The 17,216-nt window shown below is 33.7% G+C and overlaps 1 protein-coding gene across 3 annotated transcripts in view; it reads left to right on the plus strand.

The window, feature by feature from the left end:
* Positions 1-17,216, plus strand: part of LOC149802882 (N-acetylglucosamine-1-phosphotransferase subunit gamma-like) — a 45,371-nt gene that overhangs the window by 5,481 nt on the left and 22,674 nt on the right. For all 3 annotated transcript variants that reach the window (XM_089952336.1, XM_089952338.1, XM_089952337.1), the window contains 4 exons: positions 2,379-2,427; positions 7,300-7,440; positions 11,423-11,506; positions 15,517-15,610. In XM_089952336.1, coding sequence (XP_089808462.1) covers positions 2,379-2,427; positions 7,300-7,440; positions 11,423-11,506; positions 15,517-15,610 — 368 coding nt within the window. The remainder of the gene's footprint in view (positions 1-2,378; positions 2,428-7,299; positions 7,441-11,422; positions 11,507-15,516; positions 15,611-17,216) is intronic.

The following is a 17,216-nucleotide window of genomic DNA, read 5'->3' on the forward strand; positions in this document are numbered from 1 at the left end:
ATCAACAAATCACTTTGCTCCACCATTTTGTTTGGAGATTTTTGTCTTGTAGCTTTAATGCATCATGTGACACAACCTCGTTATTACAACTAGTCGTGTAGTTTTTGAAGATTGTTAAATATTATGGTCGTCACCTGAAGATGCACATTAACAAATCACTTTTGCTGCCAAAAAATTTATTACAGTTATTGACTTTATTTTCTTGAAGCTTAATGCATTTATATGACACAGTCTGCAAGTTGTGTTGCAGTCTTTTTATGGATTGCTGTGAAAATGTTGTTTTGTTTATGACAAAATGTATTCATAGGTTTGAAATCTTTGACTCAAATGGAAGAGAGGTATGGCATAACAGATTCATACAGACATACACAATCTCAGTAACGCTAACGTGTAGGTCACAGTGACCTTCCTTACTTGTGCTTGAAGAGGCAGTATTCAATAATGTAATGATTTTTTTTTTCTCTCAGTTATTGAAAAGCATGGAGAGAAGCAGTATAAACAGTCTTACTGTGTTTGTTGATATACTAGGAAATACTGGATCAAACATTAGCAAATTGCTGTCATTAAGTAGATGCCACTAGGGGTCAAGGGGTCAAATTTCCAGTGATAAGGTGCACTTAGAATTTTGTAAACCTTTGCATTTCTGTTATTTTGTACACTCCTGGTCAAGGATTTATAAGACCTTATTGAATGGATTGTAGTCTCCCATCCTTTAGTCCATTTGTTATCATTACTCCTTCCAAACTACATGGAAGATTGCCATGAAACTTTACAAACACATTCATCTCAGTTGATCCTAAATGAAAATAGTGCCACTTGGACTTCCATTATGTCCACTTCAGTGACTGTGTTGAAAATCTTGTTATATTGTTTCTTCTGAATGGATGGTTATGTCAACTTGGGATCATTCTGAAAGATATCTTATGATGTCTAGTTGATCTTAAATGAAATTGTGCCAGTGAACCATCCAATATGGTGGGATCATTCTGAAAGATTTCTTAAGGTGGCGCTCACCAGATAATATGTACTTTTGAGAGAGTGACGTATGTAAGGTGAAGTAGTTCGCATTTAAAACATGCACAGTGGAGAGAACGTTTGCATACCTCTATGCTACATTAATGTAATGTGGATGATATTTCTTTTGGATATTGTACTTTTGGAAATTTTACATGATTTAAGCACACTGCTAACTAAAATGACTGCTCCCTTGTGTTAAAAAATCAGTCTGAATTAGTCTAAAGTACACTATACATAGCAGCTATTAAAATAGGGAAAATGAATTTTGCCAGACTAGACAATACCAGCTTCTGAAAGTGCAATGAATGAATTACCAAATATATAAAATGTAAAAAAAGTTATCGGCTCTTTTTTATACAATTGACCTCTGAAGTTCAGGAAGTGAAAATGACCAAGTAGAGCTAGCACTTTTTTGAAAGGTGCACATTTGAAGTAAGGCCAAGCTGTATACTCTATAACCCATAGTACACCCATCAATCATACACCAAAATAAAGGGAATTAAAGGTTCTTTGCATTATACCTAAGATATACAAGGTCTTTTTTAAATAGCCAGTATAACCAGTGAGGAAAGCCGGGGACATTCTTTTTCTTTAAATTCCTAACCCTATGCAAAATGCGAAACTGTATAGCGCCACCTAAGATGTCTAGTTGATCTTAAATGAAAATGGTGCCAGTGAACCATCCAGTATGGTGGGATCATTCTGAAAGATTTCTTATGATGTCTAGTTGATCTTAAATAAAAATTATGCCAGTGAACCATCCAATATGGTGTGATCATTCTGAAAGATTTCTTACAATGTCTAGTTGATCTTAAATGAAAATGGTGCCAGTGAACCATCCAATATGGTGTGATCATTCTGAAAGATTTCTTATAATGTCTAGTTGATCTTAAATGAAAATGGTTCCAGTGAACCATCCAATATGGTGTGATCATTCTGAAAGATTTCTTATGATGTCTAGTTGATCTTAAATGAAAATGGTGCCAGTGAACCATCCAATATGGTGGGATCATTCTGAAAGATTTCTTATGATGTCTAGTTGATCTTAAATGAAAATGGTGCCAGTGAACCATCCAGTATGGCCAAAACAGCAGATGTCTTGAAATTCTTCTAAACAGGAAGTCATATCAGCATGGGCTTTTCACTAAAAGAACTTCTAGTTAAAAAGAAGAAACAGTCTTGTCTTAGATTTCTTAGAAATTCTGTTTGGCCAACTGAGTATCAGTCCATTAAAAGGACCTCTTCTTTGCAGTAGCCACATCTTGTGTACTCTTTAAATACTTCTAAATAGCATGAAGCTAACTTATAAACATTTTTTCTTTGTTGTTTCACACAATGATAATGAAAAATTACCTTTTCAGGATCTGATAAAGTCAATATAAAGATTGTGGAAGAACCATCTAGCTATGGGTAAGTTGAACTCGCATAACATTATGCCCTAACTTTGTAGGTACAGGTCAGTTTAACTTGCAAAACATTATGCCCTAAAATGATCATTTAATCAAAGATTTAAGAACTAATTAGTCAAAATATCAACTTTGAAAAATTATAGCTTTTTGGTGTATACTGTTATTATATACCATAAGTAATGATGATGATGGAAGTATGCTAGAACCTGTCTTGAGAGACACACCCCTTTCTTCCAACAAAATATGGTTTTTCACAACAAATAGTCTTTCACTGGATGCTATTTCACTGTTTAACAGATTAGTTTATGCACTGAATATGTAGTCTTTCAAGACAGGTGATTTTTCATTGTAACAGTTCTTCAAGACGGGTGATTTTTCATCACAGCGGTCTTTCAAGATAGGTGAGTGTTAATTATAATGGTCTTTCAAGACAGGTTTTATTTTAATATCAAATCATTTTCAGAATTGCAGTGGATAGTGATCATTCAGAATCGGCAGCCAAAAAATTGTGTCCTTTTAAATCTCTTTAGGATGAATCTGATACCTAATATTCAGTAGCTTAACTTTTGGTTCCCTTCATGCCTAGATCATGCTGGTTCCATTGTACTTGTGATATCTTTTATAAAACTTACATTCCTACAACTTTAGGTGGGATGAGTTTCTTTAGAATTAAACAGTGAAGCTTATACAAATATATGAATGAATGACTTAGGGAATGCTTGCAGAACAGTTTAACCCTAAAAAAACAAAACACGTGCTATAATTATTCTAGAAGGGAATGAAATATAAATAGATGTTACATGAATACAGTGAAATTCAATAACAGTATTCGTCTCCAATCAGCACTTAAAAACCGCTTTTCCTATTTTGCCAATGTATCATCCATTTATAGTATATACTCACATGCAGATCAGAACCAACTACATATAATACAGACCTATATCCGCAAGCACATACACATCTCCCTCGATAACTCGCACACAGTGGGGTCCACAAACATAAACTGCACTATAAACGAGGGTGCAGGTTACCAAGGGACCTCCATATTTTTTAAAATATCCGCTTAGACATAGAGAAAAACTGGGTTGGGGTTTAGGAAACTGGGCTGTTTAATGTCTGGATCCTCGTTTTGCAATCACGTCAAAAATAGTTGTTAATAATGTGCTTTTTCTAATGATTCTAAGTTGTTTGTTATTCTGTATAAATAACATTTATTTTCAAAATGTCCAACATGTGTAAGATCATTTAAACTGGATTCAAGAACCATCACATGTACACGAAAACATCTGTGTATTATGTCACTGCTTTTTGTTTTGTTGATTAGTTTGGTTCCCAGAGTGGTTTTTAATAATATACTGCCAGGTCGGGGGTCAATGTAGATGGAAACTAGACTAACTGTCGATACACCACCAAACAAAATTTCTTTTTTTTAAAAACTAGTTACATTTGTTTTGTGAGACAATCATCTATGTCGAAACTCAATTTTTATATGGTTCACTTAGTATAGTATTGATGTTGTGATTTTATTTTAAGTAATAGTGAAACTTCTTATCATCTTTGAGGATATCTGTAAGTGCCAGTTTAGGAATTCTCTAAAACTCGCTTGCCCACAATGGTCCATATCTGTGAAACCAAGCTCTTTATTTTACGAAGTATTAGTTTCACTTGGTTGCCTTGCTATCTTTGATCAGTTATGAACAAGTCAGTTAATTTAAGGTAGTTTGTTTAGATTACATACACAATAACATTTATAACAGTGATCGATTGATCCATGAAGTGAGTTCACCCGATATATGACCTGGGCCACTAGATTTTAAGTATGTAGGATTTGCATGCATTTTAACTTTTCTTTTATTCCACCTCCTTTATTTGATTCAAAAGACATAATTAACATGATAATACAAAGGAGGCCAACCTTTAATTCAGTACAACAATACAAATACTTCTGCAGATCAGTTATCAAAACACGGTCAGCACTTAATTAGGTTCTTAGAGAAATGCTTGCAGACATAGCTGTTATGGTAGGTTGCCACATTTCACGTTTAAATACCAATTGCATCTTTGATGATTACACTTACGAGGAATGAAATGATAGAATTAAAACATAAATTTCACTTAATAAAAATTATTTAATTGGCATTTAAATATTAATGTACTGCCTGCAACTAGACATAAGTGACATTATCATTGATAAAAATTTAATTGAATTTCTTTAATTATGAAGTACTAAGAATGTCGTTTGGGAATAAATGTAACCATTTATTTGATATCATAATGTTGATTAAAATTTCCAGGTCCTATCTACTGTTTTTTGACCATAAAATGAGCGATAAATCAACGTTTCATTTACCAGTTTTGATTGCGATTTTCTTCAAGTTCAATATGTAGGGATCAATTTTTTGCATATTTTCTGGTTTAAAAAATGGGATCCACGCCTGACCCTGTGTTATAAGTTATCAGGGTGCGAGTTATCAAGGGAGTGGTGTAATGTACTGACAAATCTGGGTCCATGTAATTTGTAAGGAGTAATCATTATAACTAATGACATAGACCCAGATCTGCTGGTGCATTATGCAGTGACAGTTCATTGTCTGTTTTGTTTGCAGTTGGACTAAAAAGTGAGTACCGTATTTTCGCGTATATAAGACGCGTCTTATATAAAATTTTACTTACCCAGCACCCTAAGTGCGTCTTATATTCGTGGGCGTCTTATCTAATTATTTTTTTACACAAACGACAACTCAGTCAACAATTATTGTAATAAATGTTTACTAAAAATACTGTTTGTCTTGATTTAAAATCAATCTATTCATCTTCATCGTCATCAGTTTCTGCTTCAAATCCATCAAAATTTTCATCGAATTCACTCTTGTCGCCGAATACCTCCATAGCCGTTGATAATCGATCCTCATTGGAGTCAGTGGTATCGGATGTCCGAAGAACTGATATCGGCGGCCGGTTCTGAAATTATCCCACACTTTCTGAAACCATTGATGATTGTTGTTGTTTTCAACCCAATTACACACCTCTACGTACGTTGCACGATGTTGTCGAACAGCTGGCATGAAGGTGTGAGTCATCACACGATTCCATTCCTCACGAACAAAAGTCCTAAATGGATGATTGACGGCAACATCCAAGGGCTGGAGCTTGCAAGTCAGACCACCTGGTATAATGGCTATGTGGGCTCCAGCATTGTGGATGTGTTTCTGCACAGTTGTCTCCTTATGGGCAGCCATCGCATCGAAAATCAGAAGATATTGCTTCTTGAAAAATCCGCCTCTTCTTGTTATGAAGCACTTATCCGTCCAGGTCTGCATCACCTCTGTATTCATCCAGCCTTTTTATTGCAGACAACAACAACTCCAGCTGGCAAAGTTTCTCTGGGCATGGTTATCCTTTTAAAGATAACAATGGGTTTCTTTTCCTCCTGCAGCTGTGCAGGCCAACACAACAGTTAAGTTCGTTCGTTCGTGTCCCGTGGTATCAACCGCTACTGTCTTTACTCCTTTCTCTGCCACTGATCTGCTAGCTGGAATATCGAATGACATTGAAACCTCATCCATGTTGATGATGTCATCATCTGCCAACTTCAGTTCAGTTATTTCCTTCTGAACAAAGGTGTTGAAAACATCCAATTTATTCTCCCAAACGTCTGAAAGCTTCTGTCCAACAGTTGTACGTGCCCGGACTGCAAGGTTGTTCTGTTTCATGAACTTGTACACCCAGTTCCCACTGCCACGAAAGTCCATGATCTTCATTTCTGTAGCAATAATTTGAGCCTTGAGTTTGATCGATATCGTTGAAACCGCATGGTTACTGTCACATTTCGAACGTACCCAGTTGGCAAGATTTTCTTCCAAGTTCGGCCATCTTGCCTTTCTACCTCTACGAGCTCGTTTCCTTGGATTCATCTTCTTAAGCTCCTCTTCCTCCAACTTCCAGTCACGTAAATTCACGTGCAACTAAAAATTAGTTCACGTGCAACTAAATTCTCTTCCAGCAGCTCTGTTGCCATGCTCCTTGGCAAACTTGATGACGTCTAATTTAAAATCAGCCATATATGATTTTCACTTCGTTATTGTGAAAATTTTATAAATGCTCAAGAGATTGATCACTCATTTATTTATAACAAGAGATTGATCCCACGTATACCCTATATACCGGTATATACCGGTGTTTACTAACCCCAGCTGCTGAAGCCTAAACGATAACCGTTGCGGCCCTGCCTCAAACAATTCTTTGAGCTTCAGCCAAAACGATCAATGGAGCCTTTTTTACATTAGATGAATGATCGAAACATTGGAGATATTTGCGTTTATGACAATGGAAAGTACATGTACCGGCAGCCACTTTGATGCACGTGGTTTGAAAACAGATGTTTACCGGTACATATTTGAACAAAACAACACACAGAATTATTCAAAAGATTTTATTAAACTTTATTGGAACAATAATGTAATAGTACTTAACAAAATAACATTAGATACAGATCAATACCGTAAGTAACTTATAAGTTTTTTAAAAAATCAACGCTATATCATCTGCAGTCAAAATAGGGTTTGCTCAGTTCGGCAGATGGCGTGGCCGAGTGCGTCTTATATTTGTGGGCATCTTATTTAAAATATTTTTTACACAAATCGTCAAAACCCGCATCTTATATATGGGTGCGTCTTATAATTGGGTGCATCTAATATATGCGAAAATACGGTATATATGGTATTTTCCTATATATTCACTCACTCAGACAGGTATATCCTATGAACAGCCAGCATTTTTTAATCCCTTTGGTAGCTTGCAAAAAAAGTTGCTTTACCTTATATTTTATGATTTTCACTTCATTGTAGAAAATTGTTTTTTATTTTAATTCCAGGATGTTGAATAATTATAATGCTCACAACTCATACCAGGAGTCAGAAAAAAGATTAAAAATGAGAATTAAACCCTCCAATTTTTCGGGTCCAGTTCACTTTCATCGGCTAGTTGGACACTGTTTTAACAAGACGGAGAGCAAGTAAGTAGTTGTATGATATTCCAGGTCATGACTAGGGATCCAACAAATCAATATATTTCATACCTAGGACTGGGACAATTTATCCCCATTTCACGTATAAGGGTTTAATTTGGCACAAGAACTTGTAATCCACCCCACAACTATACTGAGTATTCATAGATCACACACACACAAATACTGGCTAGTTTATCAGTACGCTTTGGACATTGTGAAGTGGTGACTTAAATGTGGTAATTGACTTTTAGAGGAATACATTTTTGATAGAGACCACGTCCTCACTTTAGGAGACTTTTGTGTATATGTTCATCATTGCAGGCCAGGGGAGACAATCTGATATTTCCTCGTTCCTCATGAATATGCATAAACCTGTGACTTAAAGCTTCTCACCATTGTAACCCAGCAGGACTTTTTATGCTGTTTGAATGCGCCAATCAAAGTTTATCTTTCAGACATGATGAATAAAATATGCACTTTCATGAATGCATTGGAGATTGTTGAATTGTTTTGTTGATTTATTTATTATTTCTGCAAGCTTATGAAAAATATGGGAATTTCTGCAAAGGTGATCATGGGTGATAACAGCATAGTGGATTATGGTGCTGGTCCTAAATACAAATGGTGCCAGTCTAACATCCACTTATTGCACAGTGAGGTATCGACGCTATATTTCATGCTTCAGTGACTTTGTAGAAATTTTGAATTTAAAGTTTATTTTTTGGGTGCTGTTTATGTTCAGATCATGACATTTGATAATTGGCTGCCTTTCTGTTAGGACTGTACCCTTTCAGGTAAGGAAGGTCACTGTGACCTACACGTTAGCATTACTGAGATGGGTTCAGGATTTTGTTATTAGTGCATGACCACATATTTTGTCCCATGAAGTGGGATAGTAATAGATGATTACATTCTGGTTTGTACTTTAGTATTACCTACTTCTGATAAGGATTGCAGAGAGGGGGAGAGATTAAGAAAAACTTACAAGACAGACTGAGATAGTCATTAAGGCAACATGGGGTGGTTGATGGAAGATTTGAGGTATTTTTTTTATAACATATCTTTGTCATGTGATAGGTACATGTAAGTATACATTCCTAATAGGTTCTAAAATGGAAAGAAAAGTTAATTACAGTTTTCTGGAAAGAAAACATGGGGTAGTTGATGGAAGATTTGAGGTATTTTTTTTATAACATATCTTTGTCATGTGATAGGTACATGTAAGTATACATTCCTAATAGGTTCTAAAATGGAAAGAAAAGTTAATTACAGTTTTCTGGAAAGAAAAAGAAATTTTTCAAATGTTTTTTTTTTCACACATTAAATTCTTATAACTACAATGTATTTTTAAACAACAATATTTTTGATGTCTCAAGACCTATTCCCATGGAATATTGTGATTATGTAGATTGGTACATATTTGATTTTACCTGAAATATTTTGTTTTTATGCTGTAGCAATTAAGTATGTAGATGGAGTTTAATGCCTTGAAAATTGACAGACATTAATTTTCAGATTCTTGTCATTTCAGATTTAAGCTATACATACAATGTCCCTGAAGTGCATTCACTAAGTTATATTTTGGTGTTATCTAACTTTGAAGATGTGCTAAATATTAATTCAAATGTTCCCAACAATTTTTAAATTTTAAAAACAATTATGCAAATTTGAATTTTCAAGTTTGTTTGGAAAGGTTAATCCTCCATATCTTGGCAGATTCATTTTCGTTTTTAAGTCTAATATCAGTATGTATACAAATATATACCTGTCTTCAAAAGTCTAATATCAGTATGTATACTTGTATAAACTGTCTTCAAAAATCTAATATCAGTATGTATACTTGTATAAACTGTCTTCAAAAAAATAAAATATCAGTATGTATACTTGTATAAACTGTCTTCAAAAGTCTAATATCAGTATGTATACTTGTATAAACTGTCTTCAAAAATCTAATATCAGTATGTATACTTGTATAAACTGTCTTCAAAAATCTAATATCAGTATGTATACTTGTATAAACTGTCTTCAAAAGTCTAATATCAGTATATATACTTGTATAAACTGTCTTCAAAAATCTAATATCAGTATGTATACTTGTATAAACTGTCTTCAAAAATCTAATATCAGTATGTATACTTGTATAAACTGTCTTCAAAAATCTAATATCAGTATGTATACTTGTATAAACTGTCTTCAAAAATCTAATATCAGTATGTATACTTGTATAAACTGTCTTCAAAAATCTAATATCAGTATGTATACTTGTATAAACTGTCTTCAAAAATCTAATATCAGTATGTATACTTGTATAAACTGTCTTCAAAAATCTAATATCAGTATGTATACTTGTATAAACTGTCTTCAAAAAAATAAAATATCAGTATGTATACTTGTATAAACTGTCTTCAAAAGTCTAATATCAGTATGTATACTTGTATAAACTGTCTTCAAAAATCTAATATCAGTATGTATACTTGTATAAACTGTCTTCAAAAATCTAATATCAGTATGTATACTTGTATAAACTGTCTTCAAAAGTCTAATATCAGTATATATACTTGTATAAACTGTCTTCAAAAATCTAATATCAGTATGTATACTTGTATAAACTGTCTTCAAAAATCTAATATCAGTATGTATACTTGTATAAACTGTCTTCAAAAATCTAATATCAGTATGTATACTTGTATAAACTGTCTTCAAAAATCTAATATCAGTATGTATACTTGTATAAACTGTCTTCAAAAATCTAATATCAGTATGTATACTTGTATAAACTGTCTTCAAAAATCTAATATCAGTATGTATACTTGTATAAACTGTCTTCAAAAATCTAATATCAGTATGTATACTTGTATAAACTGTCTTCAAAAATCTAATATCAGTATGTATACTTGTATAAACTGTCTTCAAAAATCTAATATCAGTATGTATACTTGTATAAACTGTCTTCAAAAATCTAATATCAGTATGTATACTTGTATAAACTGTCTTCAAAAATCTAATATCAGTATGTATACTTGTATAAACTGTCTTCAAAAATCTAATATCAGTATGTATACTTGTATAAACTGTCTTCAAAAATCTAATATCAGTATGTATACTTGTATAAACTGTCTTCAAAAATCTAATATCAGTATGTATACTTGTATAAACTGTCTTCAAAAATCTAATATCAGTATGTATACTTGTATAAACTGTCTTCAAAAATCTAATATCAGTATGTATACTTGTATAAACTGTCTTCAAAAATCTAATATCAGTATGTATACTTGTATAAACTGTCTTCAAAAGTCTAATATCAGTATGTATACTTGTATAAACTGTCTTCAAAAATCTAATATCAGTATGTATACTTGTATAAACTGTCTTCAAAAATCTAATATCAGTATGTATACTTGTATAACCTGTCTTCAAAAGTCTAATATCAGTATGTATACTTGTATAAACTGTCTTCAAAAATCTAATATCAGTATGTATACTTGTATAAACTGTCTTCAAAAGTCTAATATCAGTATGTATACTTGTATATACCTGTTTTCAAAAGTCTAATATCGGTATGTATACTTGTATAAACTGTCTTAAAAAGTCTAATATCGGTATGTATACTTGTATAAACTGTCTTCAAAAATCTAATATCAGTATGTATACTTGTATAAACTGTCTTCAAAAGTCTAATATCAGTATGTATACTTGTATATACCTGTTTTCAAAAGGTAAATATAAATTTTATTTTGCCACTAAGTGTACTCTTTTTACTTAAAGTACAGAGACAGACAATTCTGTCCATGTCCATCTTAGGTTCAGATTTTTTATTCCAGTGTACTTTTAAGGCCAAATAACTCATGGATTATTTCTTGTTAGAGTAATATGGTTGTCCATATTATGAAGTATTAATGTTATTTGAGAAAAAAATCATTTGTTATACATATATACATCTTCTATACATGCCTTAATTTGTTTACATTCTCTTTTTGTTTTGTTTCAGTTACAGGTATGAGTTATGCCCATTCTCCAATGTCACACAGCATGAGCAGTCCTTAAGATGGAACCCATACAGTGGAATTCTTGGGTAACTAACGCGACATTGTTGGGGGACGGGGTCCTTATAAAAGGAGACATAGTATGGCTTAGCTTGACAGATTATGGGTGCAGAACAAAAATCCAGGATAAGAAGTTCAAAAGTTTGCACATTATGTAACTTAATTTATGATAAGTTCGAATCAAAGAACTTTGTAAATAATCTGCTGTTCTTAAAATTCATTCAATTTTTTTTCATGACATTGGTGTACTTGAAGAATTTATTCATAGTGAAGAGTTGAAGACTGAATTCAATGTTTATACCAATAATGGTGTGGAATATACCGGATTTTATATGGCTGAGATAGGAGAATTAACTTGAATCTTTAGAAGCATAATAAAATGTATGTACTGCCGATCGGGTTGCAATGAATACCAAATATAGGACATGAATACTTGAAGTAGCAAACTACTCATTTGGCCTCAGGTACGTTGAAACCCCATTATAACAAGTTTCATTACAGCACAGATTTGGATATAGAATGGTTGTGGCTTCAAAAAAATAAAATGATTTCACCAATTACTTGAAGTACTATAAAGCTTGATTGATGAATTTGGCAAAATATGTTCTTTTCTTGAAGGATAAAAATATTATTGCTTCTTGCTTATTTTTGAAAGATGTTATCTCATTAAAAAGCTGATAAATGTTAACCTAATTATTATTGAATCATGAAAAAAATCATGAAGTCTTCATTGTGTTTGTCTGAAATGCATCCTGTGTATAGTGTTATTTTTTAGGCGCTAATATGGGTATGTGAGAAAGCTTGCCAGTAGCTTCTCGAGGGTCGGTGGTTCTTTCTGGGGATTTCCTGGGTTCTTCCTCCACCATTAATACTGGCTGCCATGTATAGCCTATCATGTGCTGAAAAATGACGTTAAACCCTACAACAAAAACAACAACGTTTTTAGGCTCTTACAAAACATAACAATAAAAAAGTGAAGACAACAAGCGTTGTAAAATTTAACAAATCATTTATTTCCCTAGAAAAACAATGTAAAAATGAGAAAAAGACCTTTGATGTTTTATGAATCAAATCCTAAAATAATCCGAGAATAATCCAAGAATTAAAATAATAGAAGTCATAGTAATAAAAAGTCTTAAGAAAACTGAGTTAGAATCTTGAGGAAATCCAAAATGGAAGTTGTTGACGTATGCTGTGGTCAGCAACGTACTGATGTGTCAACAGTTCTTTGTTGAATCACAGAAAGTAATATTCAGGTGTTTGAATTCTGTGTAAATTTTGATAACTGTCCTTGTCCAAGAGTTAATTTAGAGCACAAGTATTTCCAGGAAAAATAATTTCTTGGAATCCAAATACTTTCAAGAAAAATAAACTAATTAGCAAAAAAAACTGGTCACAAATTAAAACACCTGGACATCACCAGTGTTAAGGCAAGTAATGATTATTCTTTCTCAAAACATCAGGAATAAATCTAGCCACATGGCAAAACATATGCTTCAGTGTGGGTCAATCCTCTGGAAAAACCTAATTGATACATGTTATTTGTCATGTACTTCAAGTATGGCCTCAATTTCACGTAATGAATCTTACTCTGAGAAATAATTTATTAAAAAATTTAACAAGTTTTTACTTCAACTCTTACTGGTTCTGAATCAAAGTCAGGAATTAAGTCGGTCAGAATTAGATACAGAGTTTCTATTATTGTTTATAAAAACAGTCAGGTCAAACAGAACTGAACTGATTTTCTGGACAATGTCAGATCCAGTAAATAAAGTTACATTACAATAGCATGTAATTGAATTTACAATTTTTGTTTTTAAACGGTCTTTGCTGAATCCAGGATAGACAATAGCCAAGAGATGCTTGCTCACTTACCTGGCATACAGAACCAAGCACCAAACAATGCAATGGTCTAAAAATGTTTCTCACCTGCCTTGATGAATTAAATAATTTACCTACCTGTTCCAGGACCCTACCTCAGAGAAGGGTCCTCCTATCACAGCACAAGGGCTCTCTCATTCAGAGCAGTCAATATATTCTTCACCTTCATGGCAGGTTCATCTCAAATGATCTCTCCTCCATGAAAAGTTTTCATTCAAGTTGCCAAGTGCATCATTCAGTCCAGGAGATGATCCACATCTGGGTTGTATGATGCCAAAATGGAAATTTTGTTGCCACTGGTGTAGTAGAAAATCTGTCAATCCTAGCTGTCCCTCTGTGTGTGCAATTTTCCTTTTAATAGAAAAACAGTGCTCTGTTTTACTATTAAGGGCTATTGAGCAGTCCTTTCCAACACTTTGATTTTTAAAGGCCCTGTGATTGGGACAGATTCCCACATAGCAGAACTGATCAGATATTTTGAATTACAAAAACCATTGTCTTACTCTTTAATGCCTCAATGGAATCTTTCTTATACCATTGGTCTCTTAATAAACTACCCTATGAGCCCCTGGGTGAAGCTTCCTTTAGTAACCTTACCTTCAAAATGGACTTCTTGCTTGCCTTAGTATCTTCAAGATGAGTGTGCACTTGTGTGTGATTTGGATTTTTAATGTAGCTTTAACAATTTTTCAGTCATATCGCTACGATATCTGCAGTGTGGCAGTTTTTAGTGATGTCTAGCACTGGGGCATCATGCCATAGACATGTAGCCTCATGTCCCACCCAGTCACATTTACCTGACACTAGGCCGACCAGTCCTGGCACTAACCTCATAATGCTGAGTGCCTAGCAAGGCATCTGTTAGTATCATTTTTTAATGTCTTTGGAATGACTCAGCCAGGGTTCGAACCTGTGACCTGTATCTGAGGTGGACACTAAGCCATTGGAGCGGTTCTGCGAGATGAAGGAACAAATTTCATGCCATATCTATAGAACAGAGCTATATCAAGTTAAATTGGAATTATGGAGTTGGTTTTTCTTTTGTCAGTCATGTCTTTCATCACAAAAAACTAGCTTCCATCAATTTCTTCATTCCTGATAGAAATCCCTTGTCTCAACCATATCTTGGGACAATCAAGATAGACTATTATATCCAGTTAGAACTTTACACTTTTATTTGGCAGAAAGAAAAATAGGAACCATCTTTTACTTCCCATTAAAGGTTCAACTGATATTTCAGCTTCCACTGTTTCTGGGTGGATTGCATTAAATGTCAAGAGAGCATACCAGTTAAGACCCAATTTATCAAGAAATTAAATCCCATGAGGTCTGAGACATCTTATCTCAATGACCTATCTCACTCATTGATCTTTTGAGGATGTGATGAAAGCCACAATCTGGCACTCTCACACTGCTTTCTCCTCCTTTTACCATTGCTTGTTAGCCCACTGAAGCGAAGGCATGTTCATTCTAGGCCCACAAATCATTGTCCAGAAAAAGTGGCCCAGGCACAGTTTCTTTTCAACAATAGTCTCCTCTTCACTGGACTGGGTGGGGGAGTATTCCTACTACTTGTTTTTTATTCATCAACCTCCACCAGTCTGACAAATGCAGCTTTACAGCAGCAACATATATGGTATTACTGCTATAAAAATGTAGCTGGGGGTGGGGTAAACTGATTTTAGTGATTAACACTGACCTGTTGCTATTACCAGATTCCCTCCTGCCAACCCACACTAATGCCCCACTAAATTAGGCTGCTCCCTAGAAAAGAATGAAGAGGGTATGAATGAACATCAAAAATATGGTATTTCCCAGGAACAGTCCTTTGTTTTGGAATCTTCTGGTTCAACCTAATGGAAGGACAAATTCTCATTATAAAATTGAGGTATTTTTGACCCAGAAAAACATCTGTGCAATAGTAACAGTTAAGTATTACATTATTAAAGTTGGTTTACTCTCATCCACAAAACAATACAGCAATAAAAACTTCATGTATGACTAATTTGCTCTGGCTTCTAGAATATCCCTTCTGTCTATATTTTTAGTAGCTGTTCTCACTGCCTTTGGTTCTGCCAACATTATATTATGTGATAGATACACCATGTAATAGTAAGATGATTACACACTGTAAACCATTTTTTTTATCATTTCCTAGTGTTTGGCAAGAATGGGAGATTGTCAACAACACATTTGTTGCCATGGTGATGGGAGAGGGAGATAACTGTGGCAAGATTCAAAGATCTGTTAGGGTAAGGGAACTAACTGTGTTCAGTAACATATGTTGAAACAAGAAACTGATTATTTAAGAAATGAAAATTCTCCCACTCTCATTTAAAACTTTAAAGAAATTTGTGCTATCCTCTGTCTCTTTTGTCTGACCATCCATCCATCATTTTCTCCTTACATCCCATTTTGCCATAAATGCATTATAATAGAATAGTTGACCACATTAATGAAGTGCTAGAACAGTTCCATTTTCTGGGTCCCAGTTAAGGCAGAGAGGAGGGTTGGGTAGGTGGGAGTAGGTTTTTTTTTTAATTTTTGGGGTGGTAAAAGTCATTGTAATCTTTACATTTATTTTCCATAATTGATAAGATTTTGTATTTTGAACTCTATATATACTGTACTGGAATACTAGTCCAGCCTAACTGCAAACTGTACAGACCCAGATCTGTCATGGCATAATGTGTCAGCAGATCTGTGTCTGTGGAGTTTGTTAGGAGTAATCAGTAGAACAAATAACACAGACATGGGACTGATGGCACATTATGTAACAGCAGGTCAGGATCAGTGTTTTTTGCAGTTGGACTCAGTTATAAGCATGTATATACATTAATAATTTACCTTATCTAGTTTACTACAACATATTTCTCATGTATGCATTTGTTTCAGATGAAGGAACTTGTCTGAATAAATTACTAATTTTATGTTATCTTTTTTCTTGCATAGGGTCCAAATGTCTATTTTCCATAGTTTTAATACATTGTGTATATAGGCCCAAGATATCAGTTTGTATGAGTTTCCTTGCACAAAGTTTCTTTGCTGACATTTATTCTTCATTTCAACTTTACACTTCTCTCATGGAACATTTTTTTAAACAGATCTCTTTGGTAGATCTAATTAGAGTGACTATCCATTGTGATATGAATGAACATTATTCATAATTATGAATGTATTCTGAGACTGGGCCAAATAAAATAAATTTCTACATTTTAATGTTGAGCCCACATTAGTTGGAAGATAGATATGGTAACAGTCTTTTTTTTTTTTTGCTGTTTTCTTCATAATAGCTTGTTAAGGGTTTTGTTAAAGGTTTTCATTTGGATTTATTTACCTCATCGTACTTGGCATGAATCAATACGAAGATAAGACAATTTTCATTGTAAGATCTGATCAGCCACATGTCGTACATTTGGCTCCAGGTACCAATTGTAGAAAATCTGTCTTCAGGTTTTGGTTATAAATCTTTCATTTGCTAATATTTCCTAAACCCCTTGATAGATTTTGATCATACTTAGGATGAATCCTTATGAGGCTAAGATAATTCATTCAGAACGGACATGCTTGCCCTTTTGACTTTAAGAGTCAAGGTCAGAGGCATAGAAAATAGGCATGAAGGTGTTTTTCTTTTTCTTTTTTTGATTACTTTCCTTAACTCTTTGAAAGATTTTCTTCACATTTGGGATAAGTTGTTATTAAGACAATTCATTCCATGATACATGTTCACTCTTTTATTTTTGGGGTCAAGGTCACAGTCATAGAAAATTTGTACTAAGGTATTACTTGAAGTATTTCATTTCCATATATGTTCTACGCCTATAGTGGATATTGCTCATACATTGGATGAATCATCAT

The sequence above is a fragment of the Sinohyriopsis cumingii genome, chromosome 3 (assembly GCF_028554795.1).
Source record: "Sinohyriopsis cumingii isolate HCF-2022 chromosome 3, ASM2855479v2, whole genome shotgun sequence".
Classification (NCBI taxonomy): Eukaryota; Metazoa; Mollusca; class Bivalvia; order Unionida; family Unionidae; genus Sinohyriopsis; species Sinohyriopsis cumingii.